At 62.2% G+C, this 19,816-nt stretch overlaps 1 protein-coding gene across 4 annotated transcripts in view; it reads left to right on the forward strand.

The window, feature by feature from the left end:
* The window catches only part of LOC115643406 (H-2 class I histocompatibility antigen, Q9 alpha chain-like), a 42,076-nt gene extending 35,351 nt beyond the window's left edge, over positions 1–6,725 (forward strand). For all 4 annotated transcript variants that reach the window (XM_030547412.1, XM_030547414.1, XM_030547410.1 and 1 more), the window contains 7 exons: positions 3,126–3,401; positions 3,777–4,052; positions 4,193–4,282; positions 4,941–4,973; positions 5,293–5,316; positions 6,169–6,201; positions 6,632–6,725. In XM_030547412.1, coding sequence (XP_030403272.1) covers positions 3,126–3,401; positions 3,777–4,052; positions 4,193–4,282; positions 4,941–4,973; positions 5,293–5,316; positions 6,169–6,201; positions 6,632–6,636 — 737 coding nt within the window. In that variant the 3' untranslated portion in view covers positions 6,637–6,725. The remainder of the gene's footprint in view (positions 1–3,125; positions 3,402–3,776; positions 4,053–4,192; positions 4,283–4,940; positions 4,974–5,292; positions 5,317–6,168; positions 6,202–6,631) is intronic.
* The last annotated feature ends 13,091 nt before the right edge of the window (positions 6,726–19,816 follow it).

Raw genomic sequence — 19,816 nt, forward strand, 5'->3', positions numbered from 1 at the left:
AGGTGGGGTGGGGACACAGAAAAGGAGCAGGGGGCTGATGCTGAGGCAGGGTGGGACAGAGCAGGCAGGGTACAGAGGGGGCTGGGGTACGGGGTGGAGGGGCCGGGGCAGAGGGAGCAATTGCAGGATCAGGCTGGTGGAAGGGGCTGTTGTAGGGTGGCAGCGGGTGCGGAGGGAGTACATAGGGTGCTGAGACAGGACATCATCGGGGGGAGGGTGCCCAGAGCTTGGGGGGCAGGACAGTGCAGGGCCTGGAGCGGAGACTCTCCTGGGTCGGAATCAACCGGGAGCAGACCCCAAAAGGTAGGAGATGGTCAGGAGGAGAGACCCAGGAAATGGGGAGAGCGAGGCAAGGACCCCCAGTGCCTGGAGGGGGGCCGTTCTGGCTAGCCAGTCTCACTGCTCCCGTGGCCCCAGCAGCGTGGTGGCAGGGCTGTGAGACGTGCCGTGTTGGGGGGAACAGGTGGAACCCGGCAGCCTGCCCAGCCCTGGCTACCTTTGGGGTTCGTGTGCAGACGGGGGCTAATTGTGTCCAACCTGCGCTGAGCTTGGGCCGGTGCCGGCTGCGGGGACGGTTACTGGGGTTGGCTCCGGCCCCCAGCAGGCCCTGAGCTGCCGTTACTGGCTTGGCCTGAACCCCCTGCTGTGACTCGTGGTGGTGGGGGGCTGGCTGCACGCCCTACAGGGGCCTGATTCGCAGGGGGGGGGTGCCCAGCTCGCCTTTCCAGGTGAGAGCATTGGGCCCCTTTCAGTGTCTCTAGCTAGGCCCCTCCCCAAAATCGCCTGTCACTGGTGAACACGCAGCCCAGACTGTGGCTTTCTGCGTGTGGGATGGGGGCATGTGAGGGTGTTTGGGTCCCCGCCTGGGCTATTCTCATACCGTTCCCCCCACTGCACCCATGGGCTCCCTGCTTCTGTTTACCGAGCCAGTTGCCCTCCCTGCCACTAGCTTCTCTTTCCTGCCCCCATGTCCGTCCCCACCTCCTGACAGCCCAGGGTGCAGCCACGTCCCAAGGGCAGCCCTGCTCTGGGTTCCCTGGCACATGGGGCCACCTTCGCCAGGGGCAGCGTCTCTGCCGCTGGTAGGGAAACAGGAGCCATCCTAGCACAGGGCGTCCTGCGGCTCCAGCCCCGTGGCAGAGGCGGCCAGGCTGAGGAGCAGAACCAGCGGGGTTTGCTCCTTGGCCATGGTCGCCCCCGGGGCGCTGGGCGGCGCCTGGAGCTGTGCCCTACAAACCGGAACAGGGAGACACTGGGAACGTCGGGCACGTGTGGGGCGGGGGCGCTGCTGGGTGGGGTCGGTGTGAGCGGAGAGACACTGGGAACATCGGGCACGTGTGGGGCGGGGCCGCTGCTGGGTGGGGTCGGTGTGAACAGGGAGATACTGGGAACATCGGGCACCTGTGGGGCGGGAGCGCTGCTGGGTGGGGTCCGTGTGAATGGGGAGACGCTGGGAACGTCGGCCACGTGTGGGGCGGGGGCGCTGCCAGGCGGGGTCTGTGTGAGCGGGGAGACGCTGGGAACGTCGGGCACGTGTGGGGCGGGGTGCTGCTGGGTGGGGTCGGTGTGAGCGGGGAGACGCTGGGAACGTCGGGCACGTGTGGGGCGGGGGCGCTGCCGGGCGGGGTCGGCGTGAGCAGGGAGACGCTGGGAACATCAGGCACGGGTGGGGCGGGGGCGCTGCTGAGTGGGGTCAGTGAGAGCGGGGAGACGCTGGGAACGTCGGGCACCTGTGGGGCGGGGCGCTGCTGGGTGGGGTCGGTGTGAGCGGGGAGACGCTGGGAACGTCGGGCAGGTGTGGGGCGGGGGCGCTGCTGGGTGGGGTCGGTGTGAGCGGGGAGACGCTGGGAACGTCGGGCACATGTGGGGCGGGGGCGCTGCTGGGTGGGGTCGGCGTGAGCGGGGAGACGCTGGGAACGTCGGGCACGTGTGGGGCGGGGCGCTGCTGGGTGGGGTCGGTGTGAGCGGGGAGACGCTGGGAACGTGGGGCACGTGTGGGGCGGGGGTGCTGCTGGGTGGGGTCGGTGTGAGCGGGGAGACGCTGGGAACGTCGGGCACATGTGGGGCGGGGGCGCTGCTGGGTGGGGTCGGTGTGAGTGGGGAGACGCTGGGAACATCGGGCACGTGTGGGGCGGGGCGCTGCTGGGTGGGGTCGGTGTGAGTGGGGAAACGCTGGGAACGTCGGGCACATGTGGGGCGGGGGTGCTGCTGGGTGGGGTCGGTGTGAGTGGGGAAACGCTGGGAACGTCGGGCACATGTGGGGCGGGGGCGCTGCTGGGTGGGGTCGGTGTGAGCGGGGAGACGCTGGGAACGTTGGGCACGTGTGGGGCGGGGGCGCTGCTGGGTGGGGTCGGTGTGAGCGGGGAGACGCTGGGAACGTGGGGCACGTGTGGGGCGGAGGCGCTGCTGGGTGGGGTCGGTGTGAACGGGGAGATGCTGGGAACGTGGGGCACGTGTGGGGCGGGGGTGCTGCTGAGTGGGGTCGGTGTGAGCGGGGAGACGCTGGGAACGTCGGGCACGTGTGGGGCGGGGGCGCTGCTGGGTGGGGTCGGTGTGAGCGGGGAGATGCTGGGAACGTGGGGCACGTGTGGGGCGGGGGTGCTGCTGGGTGGGGTCGGTGTGAGTGGGGAAACGCTGGGAACATCGGGCACATGTGGGGCGGGGGTGCTGCTGGGTGGGGTCGGTGTGAGTGGGGAAACGCTGGGAACGTCGGGCACATGTGGGGCGGGGGCGCTGCTGGGTGGGGTCGGTGTGAGCGGGGAGACGCTGGGAACGTCGGGCACGTGTGGGGCGGGGGCGCTGCTGGGCGGGGTGGGTGTGATTGGGGAGGGGGCAGAGGGCCCCTGTGCATGGCTCCGGGCAGGGCAGGGTTAAGGGGGGGCTCTGCCCAGCAGCTCCTCCTTTTATGGTCCTGCTGGTCCCTGTCTGGCTGCTCTCCGCAGTCTCTCTAGGCAGCTGGGGGGACTCCCCTCTACTGCTCCTTTCCTGGGGCAGGGGGTGGGGGGGCTCCAGCAGGGGGTCTCAGGGCGGGTGCCCCTGTCACTGGGCCTGGGGGAGTCGGAGAATCTCTAGCTGCTCCCTGTGGCTCCACCTTGACCCAGCCTGGGCCCGGCTCCGTGTTTCAGGGTTCCACACTCTCCAAGTGATGTACGGCTGTGAGCTCCGGGGTGATGGCTCCAAAGGGGGGTCTTTTCAGTACGCCTACGACGGGGGAGACTTCATCAGCCTGGATAAGGACCAGGAGACCTGGGTGGCGGCGGATGACGGGGCTCGGATCACCAAAGGGAAATGGGATGCTGACAGGAGCATCGCTCAGAGACGGAAAGCTTACCTGGAGCAGGAGTGCATCGAGTGGCTGGGGAAGTACCTGGAGTACGGGAAGGAGACGCTGCAGAGGAGAGGTGAGGGGGTTCATCCGACCCCGGGGTCACTGAATGGGGTGTATCCTCACGGCAGAGATCACACCCCACGTCCATCACACTGAGCGTTGTCCCTGGCAGGACATTTCTGTTCCCCCATTGGGCGAGGCCCCAGCGTTGCTGCAGGAGCCGCCGTTTGTCTCCCTGTCCCGTCCCACCCTGTTCAGCGCCACCCCCCCAGCCGAGCCGAGCCCCTCGGGTGCCTGTGCTGTGGCTGTGGGCCGCATGAATCAGAATCCGATGTGAGAGCGCTGCTGAATCAGCTCCTGTTCCTCTGGCCAGGCCCTTCGACTGATGCAGCCCCAGGGGATCCAGCTCAGGGCGTTCCCTCTAACTCCATCTCTCCTCCCCCCCCAGAGCCACCGCGGGTGCAGGTGGGCGACCGACGGAGCCGGGACGGGCTCACCACCCTCTCTTGCCGGGTCCACGGCTTCTACCCGCGGAGCGTGGCTGTCGTGTGGCTGAAGAAGGGGGTGGCCATGCCGCAGGAGACGATCCAGTGGGGGGTCGTTCCCAGCGGGGACGGGACCTACCAGACCCGGGCCACCATCGAGATCGACCCCAGCAGTGAGACCAATTATACCTGCTGTGTGGAGCACCCCAGCCTGGCGCAGGATCTGAGAGTGCCCTGGGGTAAGGGGTGTGTGGTCCTGGGATGGGGAAAGAGGGTTGGCAGGGGGTATGGGGCTCCAATGGGGGGTGGAGTGACTGACCCATATAACAGAGCAAGAGGGTTTGTGGTTCCCCTGTTCACCGGCCCACTCCCGTTTCAGTGCCCAAGTCCAACGTGATGCTGATCGTGGGTGTCGTCATCGGGGTTCTCGGGCTGGTCGCTGTCGTCGCTGGAGCCGTTGTCTGCCTCAGTAAGTGCCGGGTGGGGCACCGACGCGCCGTCTGTGCCAGGCTATTGGGACATGCCCATCACCCTAGAGCCTGGGCTGGGATTGTTGACCTGCTCTGGCCTGGCTGGGCCCCTGCACCCACCCCTACAGCCCCCGGCGGCAGTGCTGTGTGGCTGCCCCGCTTTGCTGCTGGGCCCACGGCTGTCCGGTGGGGAACAAAGGGGCAGTTTGCTCTGGGCCCCCAGCCGCAGAACTTGAGTGGTGCTGACCTGGCACGTGGGGTCGCAGCGTCATACCTGAGTCTGTGCTGTGACCCCGTGCGCCAGGTCGCAGGGCCAAGAGTGGGGAGCCAGGCCCAGCCCCCCAGGACAGGAGCCCCCAAGGCAGCACCAATGTGAGGCAGGGTTGCTCTCTGCCCCTCATCATCTGGGTCTCCCCCTGTGTTTTTACACCTTTGAGGGGGCCTCAGACTCTGCCCCAGGCCCCCAAAACTCTATGTGGCCCTGACTGGGCCAGAGCCACCAGCCTGAAACCCAGGGAGGAAAATGGTTCATACAGAGCCTGTCGTCCTGCCCCGGGGATGGGATGGGCCCCTGGGTTCTGGGCCATGGGCACAGATCAGAGCCGGTTCCTGCCCCGGGAGCAGCCGCACTCACTGCAATCTGCCTTGTCTCTGCAGAGAAGAAGAAAGACGGCTACAAAGCGGCTCCAGGTAAGTGCTGAGCCTCTCCCCTGTCCCTGTCGCTGTGTGACCTGGTATGTGGCAGGCTGGGGCCAGTCCCAAGAGACCTCCCCTAGCCCCACACGGCTGGGGAGCTGCAGCAGTGGGACTGGCCAGTGACACTAATGCCTTGGCTGTGCCTGGGTGCTCTGTGTAGGTTGCCCATCACCGTGGTGTCTGGGCACAACAGCAAAACACCAACACCTGGGTCAGTCACTGGGGTGTGTACGTGTATAACCAGTGTGGGGTGGGAGGAACAGGGACCCTGTGTTCCGCCAGATACTGACCCCAGCTTCCTTCTCCCCCACAGCTCACGAAGGCTCTGCCAGCTCCGGTAGGTGACGGGAGGGTGACACTAGCCCAGGGGACGTGCTGCTCTCGCTGAGGCTGCTGGGGGAGGCACAGGACGTGTTAACACACCCCAGGGTCCCTCTGTGGGGTGGGGGGTCCCCTGCTGTTTCAGTGATACAGGGAGTTTGGCTGCATGGGGAGATCAACCGGAATTGCTACATTATTCAGCTACAGCTGCGCTGACCCATTCCCCCATGTAGAAAACCCTGATTAGGCTGAGTTCAGAGGAACCTAGGGGAGTTACTGGGAGTCTGGGGAGTGTCAGCACCCAACTCCCCGCGGCTGCATTGAAATTCCCGCTGCAGCCTGTGACGTCAGTAGGGTGGCGCATGCCCCTCTCGTGCCAGACCAGCCGTGTGTGTTTCCCGTGGGGCTGGGGTGCGTCTGATCCCTTGGAGCAGCATTTTGCCCTGGTGGTGTCTGGCCTGGGTCTAACCCCTCAACCTCCTGCTGCAGCCGGGAGCTGGGTTTGGCGCTGTTGGGACAGGACGTGTTGTACTCTGAGCAGGGGGGATGTAGGAATCTCCGCCCCACTGATTTCAATGGGGCTTGGGCTCCCGAGTCACTAAGGTACTTCTGAGAGTCCCACCCCTGTAGGTCCAAGTCCCCAGTGGGGTGGGGGGGACAGAACAGGGATCTGAGCCCCGGGGAGCAGTGACCAGCCCTGACTCCCGCTGGCTCACCCTGCACCGTCCCTCACACCAGGCAAAGTGCAGCCGCTCAGCTGGGGCAGCGTCACCCCCACCCTGCAGCAGGGTAAATGCTGACACGAGGGGCCGGGCCGGGGGTCAGCGCCAGAGATGCTAACACCTCCCTTCTCCTTCTCCCCTCCCAGGAAGCAACCAGGGATCAGACACCTGCATCAAGGGTAAGTGAGGGGGACACTAGCCAGGGGGATTCAGTGGGGCGAGACCTCTTCCCAAGAGTCACCCAGGCCCTGCCCCTCTGACGAGCTGGCCCCAGGGAGCCCTGCCCCTGATCTCCCTGCAGTGGGGGTGCTGAATGCAGGGGCAGGTCTGCATCTCCTCTCTGCAGGGAGGGGTTCCAGGAGCGGGACTCTGGGAGGGGGTCGGAGTGTCCCTGGCTCTAGGGGAAGGGGTCGGGATGCGTCACAGCTGCTGCGCTGGGCGCCGGGAGCAGTGATCACTGTCGGCTTTACGGTCTCCTCCCACTCGGCGTGGGGTGTAGCGCCCAGTCAGAGCTTTACCCCGAGCGCCAGGGGAGCCCAGTACCGTAGCTGGCACTGCTGGGTCTGCTCACCCTGACCCCGGCGCTGACTGTCCGTCTCATTTCTGCAGCGTAACGGAGCCCGTCGGCCCCTGTGCAGCTGGCTGGGGGGATCCCAGACACGAGGAGAGACCGGAGCAGATCAGGCTCCTGGGAATGGAACAGCTCATCAGCACCTTCCACATCCTGCTTAAAGCCTTTGCCTTGATTGTACCCGAGCTAAATGCCCAGCTGTGAGACAGCAACTGCAACATTCTCTTTAGAATTGAAACCTCCCCGGCTGCAGACTGTCAGGGATGGTCGGGGTCGCTTATTGTTTGATTTCTGCAGAACTGTCGTGTTTTAAAACTTAAATCTATGAGGATCTTTTTTTGTATAGAAAAATAACCAGGGTGGCTGGACTGAATTGTTAGCGTAAGGCTGGACCCAGCACACACTGTTCTGTCTGCTGTGATTATTACAGACCCAGATTTCAGTTTCTGCCGTGATTAAGGGATTAAGATGATGTTCTTTTTGCTGCTGGAGCTTCCTGTGTAATGGGCTAAATCCTGCTGTCAGGGCACTGGTCACCCCAGTGTCAGGCCTTGTCTACATTGCGATTTGCACCGGTGCAACTACAGAGGTGTGAGTTTTGAAGTGCCCTAGTTAAATCCCTGTGTGGACACTTAGTCTGGTGTAAGACAGGGCTTCTTTTGATTTAAACTGATTCCCAAGTGACCTAAGTGACACCAGAAAAAGCCACTTCTTCTCCCAGGATCAGTGTCCCCAGCTGATCTGGTGCACGTTTGTGTGTAGACAAAGCCTAAGCTGGCGCCGACTCTGCTCCCAAATGGGTTGATTTTGTGTGTGATGGATGTAATTTTTTTTTTCTTGCTTAAGATTTTAAAACCAGTTTTAAATAGTAACGTTCTATCTCTTGGGAATTTTCAGTTGGACACAATAAATGTAGGTTTGGGGTTTTAATCTCTCTCCAGCCCATTTGGAGGATTCTGTCTGTGGCGGGTCAGGGAATGGGGGGGTGCCTGGCAATGCTGGGGAGCGCGGGGGCCTGGCAGGAAGGGGCTGGTGTGCGTACGTTGGGTTTGGGGTGGTCTGACGTGTTTGGGGGTGAATAATGGGTGTTGGGCAGGGCTGGGCACCAGCGACACTAATAAGACACAGCCGCCCAGAGCTGCCCTGCCCCGAGTAACAGGGTGTCTGAGCCAGGCCAGGCTGCCCCTGCTGAACACTCATCGGATACAAAGCAGAGATGACGGGACAGGGACTGTGACTCAGGCAGAGTTTCAATAGTGCCTAAGGGATTTAGGAGCATGCATACCAGGATTCATGTTCCTAAACCCCTTAGTGCTTTGGGAAGCTGCCTCACAGGTCTCTTCCTTTAAACTCGGGTTCAAATGAATCATTGAGCAGCCAGTCCATGAACCCCTCCTCCAGCTGGGGCAGAGAGCATGTGGAGAGTGGGGGGGCTAAGCTGGGTCCGGGGCAGAGAGCATGTGGAGGGGTGGAGAGTGGGGAGGCTAAGCTGGGTCCGGGGCTGGCTGTCCCTTGACCAAGGGGGCTGAGCCAGGCTGAGCTGCAGGAGGCTGTGGTCACCATGGCTGTAGTGCCAGTACGCCCCATGTGGGGCCACGTAGCCTGGACACTGTACACAGTGACCCCCGGGTTAGGATGGGTTCAGATCCTGGAATGGGGCTGGCGGGGGGGCGCCTGGGGGCTCTCACAGCCCAGCGCAGGATTACAGGAGTGGTGCCAGCTGGGGAGAATGAATCCTTCAGAGAGCAGCACCTCAGTTGGGGCCTTTCCTCCCTGTCACTGACAGGGCCCGAGGGGAGGGTGATCAGGGTGCTGGTTTAGGGGGTTTCTGCGCCTTTACCAGTCATGTCTCTTACCCCAGTAAATCAGTGTGTGACGTGCTCTGTGGTGCTTGGGGGTTTCACACGGACACTCGCCCGCGGGGGGATAAACCTTTGCCTGCTAAGGCCTGATTCATGTGGGGTTTGCACCAGGGTCACTGGGTTGGGTGGGGGCAGGGCAGGGACATTTTGATGGGGGTAGGTCAGTTGGTGCCTCACCGGGACAGGTTGTGTTGCTAGCAAGGTGCTCACACCTGGCAGGCCCCCCACCCCCCCACCTGTACAGGCCGAGCGGTGTTTCACTGCAGCCCCGTGCGGAACGACGCACCACGCTGGTTACACCGGCCTGGCTGCAGCGACCAGCGTGTGTGTGGACGGGGTGGTGCAGGGGAGGGGAAGGAGGTGGGGAGGGGGCTAATCTCCCCTTGGGAGTCTTGCTCAGGGGCTCAGACACAGGCTTTGTGGGGGCTGGGCCAGGCCCAGTCTGGCACCTGAGAACCATCCAGCTGCCCTGGCTGGGGCCCAGTTTAATGGGTGGAGGTGAGTGGGGGGCGGGGGGATCTAGAGCAGGAGCCACATTTACCAGCCCCCAGGCTCATGCCCCAGACCTAGTCAAGGGGCTGGTGCTGCTGGGAGGCAGCCCTGACAGCGGGGACTGGGCGTCTGCTTCATTCTCCTGTCAGTGTTACTGTGGCTGGTGCCCGCTGCCAGGGCGGCACCGGTGCAGCTGCTCTGCTGGGGTGCTTAGCGAACACATCGCCTATGCAGCCAGGAGAGCGTCTCCCACCGGAGTCGGTGCTCCACCTCCGGGAGAGGCAGGAGCTGTGTGGACAGGAGCAGCTCTGCCCGTGACAGCGCTGGCTACACTGGCGGGGGGGGGGGGGGTCAGTCGGGGATCACCCCTGAGCAATGGCCAGCCGCAGGGTCCTGTTCCTTCCAGGCAGCCGACACACCCAGGGAGGGAGTTAGTACCTTTACCCTTTGTACCCCCCTTCCCTCCCATGGGTGGGTGTCCCTCGGGGGCTGCCACAACACCCTTCCCCACCCGTTCAGTGGAGCAGATCTGGTTCCATTCACCCCCCGACAGAGAATCCCAGAGCCACAGCTCGGGGGGTGGAAGATGACCCAGAGCTGGTGTAGGACCTGCCCAAAAAAAGACGGTTACTCACCTTTGTAACTGTTGTTCTTCTTCGAGTGATTGCTCACATCCATTCCTGTTAGGTGTGCGCGCCGCGCGTGCACGTTCGTCGGAAACTTTTTACCCTAGCAACTCCAGTGGGCCGGCAGGTCGCCCCCTGGAGTGGCGCCGCTATGGCGCCCAATATATATCCCTGCCGGCCCGCCCGCTCCTCAGTTCCTTCTTACCGCCGTGTCGGTCGTTGGAACTGTGGAGCGCGGCATAGCTGTCCTCCACGTCCCTAGCTCTCCTAGTTATCTATCGTTATCCATTGTTATTCTCTAGTTCCATTACAGTTGTTAAATAGTTTGTTAAGTTGATAGTTAAGTTAATTAGTTGTAAAATACTTTTTCGCCGGGGGCTTAGCCCTTCCCGGCACCCGGCACCGGGCTCATGCCCCGACAGAGAATCCCAGAGCCACAGCTCGGGGGGTGGAAGATGACCCAGAGCTGGTGTAGGACCTGCCCAAAAAAAGACGGTTACTCACCTTTGTAACTGTTGTTCTTCGAGATGTGTTGCTCATATCCATTCCAGTTAGGTGTGCGCGCCGCGTGCACGTTCGTCGGAGAAACTTTTACCCTAGTAACCCAGGCGGGTCGGCTGGGCACCCCCTGGAGTGGCGCCGCTATGACGCCCAATATATATCCCAGCCGACCCGGCCACCCCTCAGTTCCTTCTTGCCGGCTACTCCGACAGTGGGGAAGGAGGGCGGGTGTGGAATGGATGTGAGCAACACATCTCGAAGAACAACAGTTACAAAGGTGAGTAACCGTCTTTTCTTCTTCGAGTGCTTGCTCATATCCATTCCAGGTAGGTGATTCCCAAGCCTTACCTAGGCGGTGGGGTCGGAGTGAGATGTGGCGGTATTTAAAACTGCTACGCCAAATGCCGCGTCATCTCTTGATTGTCTGACTAGCGCATAGTGTGCGGTGAATGTGTGGACCGATGACCAGGTCGCTGCACGGCATATCTCCTGCATAGGCACGTGCGCCAGGAAGGCTGCCGACGACGCCTGAGCCCTCGTGGAATGTGCCGTGAGGTGGCCAGAGGGGACACGAGCTAGATCGTAGCATGCGCCAATGCATGCAGTCACCCAGGAGGAAATCCTCTGAGAGGAGATTGGCTGACCCCTCATCCGTTCTGCGACCGCCACAAACAGCTGAGGGGACTTCCGGAACGGCTTTGTTTGCTCAATGTAGAAAGCGAGCGCTCTGCATACATCTAAGGAGTGTAGCTGCTGCTCCCTCCGAGAAGAGTGGGGCTTCGGGAAGAAGATGGGGAGGAAGATGTCCTGGTTGGTATGGAAGGCAGACACAACCTTAGGGAGGAACGCTGGGTGGGGTCGCAGGTGTACTTTGTCCTTATGGAAGACGGTGTAGGGTGGGTCGACTGTGAGAGCTCTGAGCTCGGAGACCCGTCTGGCCGATGTAATGGCCACCAAGAAGGCCGTCTTCCATGACAGGTGCGTGAGCGAGCAAGTCGCCAGTGGCTCGAATGGCAGGAGCGTGAGCCTGTTTAGGACCAAGTTAAGGTCCCAGGTAGGAGCAGGGCAGCGTATGGGGGGGTAGAGACGCTCCAGGCCTTTAACAAATCTGGCGACTAAGGGGTGGGAGAATAAGGGGCGGCCACCCTCTCCTGGCCGAAAGGCGGATATGGCCGCTAAGTGCACCTTTAAGGAGGATGTCGCCAGGCCCTGCTGCTTAAGGTACCAGAGGTAGTCTAGGACCGTGGGAATCGGGGCCTGCGTAGGGTTCACCCCGAGTAGCGCACCAGCAAGAGAAGCGCTTCCACTTGGCCCTGTACGTTGAGTGAGTGGAAGGCTTCCTGCTGTTAAGGAGGATGTGCTGGACTGGTGCGGAACAGCTGAGCTCCGCCGTGTTCAGCCATGCAGGAGCCACGCCGTGAGGTGCAGGGCTTGCAGGTCTGGGTGACAGAGCCTGCCGTGATCCTGCGTAATCAGGTCTGGGTGGAGAGGAAGGGGGATTGGAGGGTCCACCGATAGGTCCAGCAAGGCAGTGAACCAGTGCTGTCTGTGCCACGCAGGTGCAATCAGGATTAGATGCGCTTTGTCCCTGCGTAGTTTCAACAGGACTTTGTGCACCAGAGGGAACGGAGGGAAGGCATACAGGAGGTGGTGGGTCCACGGCAGGAGAAATGCGTCCGTGATCGACCCGGGAGAGAGACCCTGAAAGGAGCAAAACTCCTGGCACTTTCTGTTGGACTTGGTCGCGAAGAGGTCTATGCGGGGAAAGCCCCACCTCTGGAAGAGGGAATGGATGACATCCGGTCTGATCGACCATTCGTGGCAGAGGAAGGATCGGCTGAGTCTGTCCGCCAGTGTGTTCTTGACCCCTGGGAGGAAGGATGCCACCAGATCTATCGACTGGGCTATGCAGAAGTCCCAGAGTCGCATGGCTTCCTGACATAGGGGAGACGAACGGGTTCCCCCCGTTTGTTGATATAATACATGGCCGTTGTGTTGTCCGTGAGTACGGAAACACAACGGCCGCGTAGGCGTCGTTGAAACGCCTGACAGGCGAGGCGGACTGCCCTCAACTCCCGGACATTTATGTGGAGTGACAGCTCCTGGGACGACCATAGGCCCTGGGTACGCATGTGTTCTAGGTGGGCTCCGCACCCCAGGGATGATGCATCGGTTGTTAGAGTCATCGACGGTTGCTGTGGATGGAACGGCATTCCCGCGCATACTAGGGATGGGGTCAGCCACCAGTCGAGGGAGCGGAGAGGGTCGGAGGGGACCGTCACCAACACATCCAGGTGGTCCCTGCCTGGGTGGAATACGGAATGAAGCCACGTTTGGAAGGGCCTCATTCGGAGCCTGGCATGCTTTGTCACGTAAGTGCATGCAGTCATATGCCCTAGTAGTGTGAGGCAGGTGCGAGCTGAGGTGATTGGGGAGGCCTGCAAGCTCCGAATGATCACAACGATCGTCTGGAAGCGAGGTTGAGGTAAGTAGGCCCTGGCCTGAGTAGAGTCCAGGGTCGCACCTATGAAGTCCAACCTCTGTGTGGGGACCAGGCTGGATTTCTCGGCATTGAGAAGCAGGCCTAGCTGGGAGAAGAGGTCCGTAACGGCCTCGACATGTCGCCGCACCTGCGACTGGGAGGACCCTTTCAGGAGCCAGTCGTCGAGGTACGGGAAGACGTGGATGTTCCGCCGACGGAGGTGGGCGGCCACAACGGCCATGCACTTGGTAAACACCCTCGGGGCCGTGGAGAGGCCGAAGGGTAGGACTGCGAACTGGAAGTGCTGATGTCTGACCGTGAAGCGAAGGTACTTCCTGTGCGGTGGAAAGATGGCGATATGGAAGTACGCGTCCTTCATGTCGAGGGAGGCATACCAGTCTCCAGGATCCAGGGATGGGATAATGGTTCCCAGGGAGATCACGCGGAACTTCAACTTGAGCATCCACTTGTTGAGGCCCCACAGGTCTAGGATGGGTCTGAGACCTTTCTTGGATTTGGGGATCAGAAAATATCGGAGTAGAACCCCTTGCCTCTCTTGCCTAGAGCTACTTCCTCTATAGCTCCCGCCGTCAGGAGGGAGCGAACCTCCTGCAGGAGGGTTTGCTCGTGAGAGGGGTCCCTGAAGAGGGACCGGGAAGGGGGGCGGGAAGGGGGCAAGGAAGCAAACTGCAGATGGTATCCATGCTTCACTGTGCGTAGCACCCAACGGTCTGATGTTAATTGGGACCACGCCGGGAGGAAGTGGGAGAGGCGGTTGGAGAAGGTAGGGGAAGGATCCTGTCTTGAGTCTGGTATGTCGTCCCTGGGCGCACCTTCAAAAGCCAAACTTGGGGCCCGGCGGTGCCTTGGAAGGCCCTTGGCTTTGACCTCCCTGGGAGCTGGATTGGTGTCTGTGGCCCCCCGGCCACGCCGTCTATTGAGGTCCTGCCTCTGACGGGGTGGGAAGTATGGGCGTCATGCTTGGGGCCTGAAGGGTCTACGCTGGGTGGAAGGTGTATGCATCCCCAGCGAGCGTATGATGACTCAATTGTCCATCAGATTTTGTAATTTGGAGTCCGTCTTGTCCGAGAACAACCCTTTCCCGTCAAAGGGTAGGTCCTGGACTGTATATTGTAGTTCCGGGGGTAGTGTGGAGGCTTGAAGCCATGAGATGCGCCTCATGGTTATTCCGGAAGCAAGGGTTCTGGCTGCCGAGTCAGCCGCGTCGAGGGAGGCCGGGAGGGAGGTCCTGGCCACCTTCTTACCCTCTTCCAGGAACACGTTAAATTCTGGGCGTGAGTCCTGGGGTAGCAGTTCGGAGAACTTACCCACCTCCGCCCATATGTTGTAATTATAACGCCCCAGTAAGGCCTGCTGGTTGGCCACACGGAGTTGCAAGGCTCCAGCTGAGTACACCTTGCAACCCATGAGGTCCATCCGCCTAGCCTCCTTGGATTTGGGGGCCGGTGCCTGCTGGCCATGCCGTTCCCTGTCATTAACCGACTGGGCCACTAGGGAGGAGGGATGAGGGTGGACATACAGGTACTCGTACCCTCGAGAGGGTACCATGTACTTCCTTTCCACTCCCTTAGCTGTCAGCGGGATGGAGGCTGGTGACTGCCACAGGTTATCGGCAGTAGACTGGATCGTCTTTATGAATGGGAGGGGTACCCGGGTAGGTGCATCGGCCGAGAGGATGCTCACTACCGGGTCCTCAACCTCTGAGACCTCCTCCACCGGTAGGTTGATATTAAGGGCCACTCTACGGAGGAGGTCCTGGTGGGCCTTGAGGTCTATAGGCGGGGGTCCCGACGCTGACAACCCAGCCACTGCCTCATCCGGGGAGGAGGAGGAGGAGGATACTCCGGGGATGAGGGTATCCTGCGTGGTCTCTTGTTCTTGGCCTGGTTCCTGCTCGTGTTGACCCAGGGAGTCCGGAGGCGGCTGTTTGTCTGACTCAACCACGGGGGGGCGGGAAACGGTGGCCTTCGGCACCCGATGTTCTGAGGCGGTAGAACGTGTCTGAGGCACGGGGGCACCCTGGGCCTGATGGTAAGCCCAGGGTGTCCAAAAACCCCACTGTTGGGCACCTGCGTCCTGCAGGTGGGGGTCTTGGAACACTCCCAGCGGTACTTGGGGGTCCTGGTCCCGTTCATAATAGCTACCCGCCTGGGAGGATGCCGACGTGCCTCTAGATGGCCACGGTGGAGCGGCGAAAGTCGGTGCCGAGGTACCGACAGACCTCACACCTCTGGATAGTGGTGACTGGTGTCAGTATCTGTGTTGGGAGCGAGACCGGGACCTGCGACCGGCTCGGTGCCGGGAGGTCGACTGGGATCTCGAGTGTCTTTGTCTAGATCTGCTCCTGGAGGTGCGGCGCCCACTGCTGTGCCGTGAGCTGGAGCGGTGCCGGGAGTACCGGGTTGACGCTCTGGACGTTGACCGGCGCCGGGAGCCTGACCGGTGCCGAGAGTGTGAACGGTACCGAGGTGAACGCTGCCGGGAGCCTGACCGGTGCCGGGGTGATCGGTGCTGGGAGTCTGACCGGTGCCGAGGCAATCGGTGCCGGGAGTCTGACCGGTGCCAGGATCGAGATCGACGTCGCAAGCCTGACTGGCGCCTCGATGCCGAGCGTTCGCGGGACCGCGATCTGGAGCAGTGCCGGTCTGCCACACTGACCGAAGCTGGTCTGGTCAGGGTCGGTTTGCCCATAGAGCATAGTACCCGCACCGGCGGTGCCAGGGGTAAGGGCAACGGAGCCTCGGTGATGGCGATTAGCTCTCTCGCTGCAGCAAACGCCTCCAGGGTAGAGGGTGAAGCCAGCTCTACCACGGTGTGCACCGGGCAGCTCCCAGGTGCCGGACTCAACGGCCCTCGCGGGGTCGGAATCAATGGTACCGGCTTAGAAGGTGCCACGGCAGGTGTCGGTGCCAGGCGATCCGCTTTTTGCGCAGGCTCTGATTGTGGGGCGGTTGATGGCAAGAGGATCTGCGCCTTCGCTGCCTTCAGCTTCGGAGAGAGGGAGCGGCTCTGGGCCGGTTTCGGTGCCGGTTATCTGGTGGTAGCACTCGGTGCCGTGGCGGTGCCCTTGCTTACCGGCTGACTTGTGCTCGATGCCGAGGGCGAAGGTGTCAGGGCCGCTTCCATAAGGAGCTGTCTCAATCTAATGTCCCGCTCCTTCTTGGTTCTCGGCTTAAAGGACTTACGGATCGAGCACTTGGCCGATAAGTGCGACTCCCTGAGGCACTTCAAGCAGGAGTCATGGGGGTCTCCAACTGGCATGGGCTTGTGACAAGCTGAGCACTGCTTGAAGCCCGATGAGCCGGGCATGAGTTCCGGCTCCCGGTGCGGGGAAGGGGGGGTACCCCCGATCCCCTCAACTACAACTAAAACTACACTAACAACACTAGATAACTGACTAACTAACAACTATATATATAGATATGTACAATAATAACTATAATTACTATATACAACGATAGCAAAACGAGCTGCTAGGGAGTGTGGAGGTCAGCGAGGCCGCGCTCCACAGTTCCAACGACCGACACGGGCGGTAAGAAGGAACTGAAGGGTGGCCGGGGCGGCTGGGGTATATATTGGGCGCCATAGCGGCGCCACTCCAGGGGTGCCCAGCCGACCCGCCTGGGTTGCTAAGGTAAAAGTTTCTCCGACGAACATGCACGCGGCGCACACACACCTAACTGGAATGGATCTGAGCAATCACTCGAAGAAGAACCCCGGCACCCTCCCACTGCTGTTACAGAGCAACAAGCCCGTCCTCCAGAGCAGGGCTGGTATGAGAGCCAGTTCTACAAACACTGCACCCCACACCCCAAATCTGTCCCTCCTGCTCCCCCCTCCTTCAGCGACCTCACCCAGCGCAGCAGGAGGCAGTGCTGGTTCTGCCAGCTTAGTCCACAGAGGTTCAGGAGAGAATTGTTATTGGTTAGAGCAGGGGGAGGTTGGGAGCCAGGACTCCTGGGTTCTCTCCCCAGCTCTGGGAGGGGAGAGGGGGCTAGTGGGTTATGGGAGGGAAGGCTGGGAGATGGGACTCCACTCACTTGCTGTCTAATTTTGACACAATCACTCCCCTGTTACTTTGCCTCAGTTCCCCCCCTGGAGATAGTGACTGTCACGGGAAATGGGGGAGTCCAGCCCTGCACCCCTTTTCCTGGGACCCACAGTGACTCTCAGCCAGCCAGTAAAACAGAAGGTTTATTGGACAACAGGAACGCAGGTTACAGCAGAGCTTGGAGGCCCAACCAGGACCCCTCAATCAAATCCTTCTGGGGGTTCAAGGAGCGTAGACCCCAGCTTGGGATTCCCTGAATTCTGACTACCCAGCCCAAAACCGAAACTGAACTAACTCCCTACAGCCGGCCCCTTCCTCTGTCCAGCTTCCCGGGCAAAGGGGCTGACCCTCCTTCCTGGTTCAGGTTACAGGCCTAGGTCCTGTCCCTCACCTAAAGTCACGCCCGGCTCTCCCACCCCCACACAGACAGCCCCTACTGCATCACAGTGACACTGACCCGTTTCCCAGAGAGCGGAGAGTTTCCATTCGCCTTGTTAAGTTTTATTTAGCTCAGAGACGGTCAATGTTCCCACAGCCGCCTTCGTTAACAGCCTGTCTCACCCCCGGCCCCCAGGCGCTCAGGCCTGTCTGACAATTCAGTGTCTGTGACCCAGTCACCCCCTGCCAGCCTGCAGCCCCTCCCGAGATCAGCTCTGCTCCACCAGCCTGGGATAGAAACCGGAGTGACACCGGCCCCGGTGCTGACAGACCCACCCGCTCGGAGCCTGCAGCCCCTCCCGGGATCAGCTCTGCTCCACCAGCCTGGGATAGAAACCGGAGTGACACCGACCCTGGTGCTGACAGACCCACCCGCTCGGAGCCTGCAGCCCCTCCCGGGATCAGCTCTGCTCCACCAGCCTGGGATAGAAACCGGAGTGACACCGGCCCCAGTGCTGACAGACCCACCCGCTCGGAGCCTGCAGCCCCTCCCGGGATCAGCTCTGCTCCGCCAGCCTGGGATAGAAACCGGAGTGACACCAGCCCCAGTGCTGACAGACCCACCCGCTCGGAGCCTGCAGCCCCTCCCGGGATCAGCTCTGCTCCACCAGCCTGGGATAGAAACCGGAGTGACACCGGCCCCGGTGCTGACAGACCCACCCGCTCGGAGCCTGCAGCCCCTCCCGGGATCAGCTCTGCTCCACCAGCCTGGGATAGAAACCGGAGTGACACCGGCCCCGGTGCTGACAGACCCACCCGCTCGGAGCCTGCAGCCCCTCCCGGGATCAGCTCTGCTCCGCCAGCCTGGGATAGAAACCGGAGTGACACCGGCCCCGGTGCTGACAGACCCACCCGCTCGGAGCCTGCAGCCCCTCCCGGGATCAGCTCTGCTCAGCCAGCCTGGGATAGAAACCGGAGTGACACTGGCCCCGGTGCTGACAGACCCACCCGCTCGGAGCCTGCAGCCCCTCCTGGGATCAGCTCTGCTCCACCAGCCTGGGATAGAAACCGGAGTGACACTGGCCCCGGTGCTGACAGACCCACCCGCTCGGAGCCTGCAGCCCCTCCCGGGATCAGCTCTGCTCCGCCAGCCTGGGATAGAAACCGGAGTGACACCGGCCCCGGTGCTGACAGACCCACCCGCTCAGAGCCTGCAGCCCCTCCCGGGATCAGCTCTGCTCCACCAGCCTGGGATAGAAACCGGAGTGACACCGGCCCCGGTGCTGACAGACCCACCCGCTCGGAGCCTGCAGCCCCTCCCGGGATCAGCTCTGCTCCGCCAGCCTGGGATAGAAACCGGAGTGACACCGGCCCCGGTGCTGACAGACCCACCCGCTCGGAGCCTGCAGCCCCTCCCAGGATCAGCTCTGCTCCGCCAGCCTGGGATAGAAACCGGAGTGACACCGGCCCCGGTGCTGACAGACCCACCCGCTCGGAGCCTGCAGCCCCTCCCGGGATCAGCTCTGCTCCGCCAGCCTGGGATAGAAACCGGAGTGACACCGGCCCCAGTGCTGACAGACCCACCCGCTCGGAGCCTGCAGCCCCTCCCGGGATCAGCTCTGCTCAGCCAGCCTGGGATAGAAACCGGAGTGACACTGGCCCCGGTGCTGACAGACCCACCCGCTCGGAGCCTGCAGCCCCTCCCGGGATCAGCTCTGCTCAGCCAGCCTGGGATAGAAACCGGAGTGACACCGGCCCCGGTGCTGACAGACCCACCCGCTCGGAGCCTGCAGCCCCTCCCAGGATCAGCTCTGCTCAGCCAGCCTGGGATAGAAACCGGAGTGACACCGGCCCTGGTGCTGACAGACCCACCCGCTCGGAGCCTGCAGCCCCTCCCGGGATCAGCTCTGCTCCACCAGCCTGGGATAGAAACCGGAGTGACACCGGCCCTGGTGCTGACAGACCCACCCGCTCGGAGCCTGCAGCCCCTCCCGGGATCAGCTCTGCTCTGCCAGCCTGGGATAGAAACCGGAGTGACACCGGCCCCAGTGCTGACAGACCCACCCGCTCAGAGCCTGCAGCCCCTCCCGGGATCAGCACTGCTCAGCCAGCCTGGGATAGAAACCGGAGTGACACCGGCCCCGGTGCTGACAGACCCACCCGCTCGGAGCCTGCAGCCCCTCCCGGGATCAGCTCTGCTCAGCCAGCCTGGGATAGAAACCGGAGTGACACCGACCCCGGTGCTGACAGACCCACCCGCTCGGAGCCTGCAGCCCCTCCCGGGATCAGCTCTGCTCCACCAGCCTGGGATAGAAACCGGAGTGACACCGACCCCGGTGCTGACAGACCCACCCGCTCAGAGCCTGCAGCCCCTCCCGGGATCAGCTCTGCTCCACCAGCCTGGAATAGAAACCGGAGTGACACTGGCCCCGGTGCTGACAGACCCACCCGCTCGGAGCCTGCAGCCCCTCCCGGGATCAGCTCTGCTCCGCCAGCCTGGAATAGAAACCGAGTGACACCAGCCCCGTGCTGACAGACCCCACCCGCTCGGAGCCTGCAGCCCCTCCCGGGATCAGCTCTGCTCCACCAGCCTGGGATAGAAACCGGAGTGACACTGGCCCCGGTGCTGACAGACCCACCCGCTCGAGCCTGCAGCCCCTCCCAGGATCAGCTCTGCTCCGCCAGCCTAGGGATAGAAACCGGAGTGACACCGGCCCCGGTGCTGACAGACCCACCCGCTCGGAGCCTGCAGCCCCTCCTGGATCAGCTCTGCTCTGCCAGCCTGGGATAGAAACCGGAGTGACACCTGG

The sequence above is a fragment of the Gopherus evgoodei genome, unplaced genomic scaffold (assembly GCF_007399415.2).
Source record: "Gopherus evgoodei ecotype Sinaloan lineage unplaced genomic scaffold, rGopEvg1_v1.p scaffold_58_arrow_ctg1, whole genome shotgun sequence".
Classification (NCBI taxonomy): domain Eukaryota; kingdom Metazoa; phylum Chordata; order Testudines; family Testudinidae; genus Gopherus; species Gopherus evgoodei.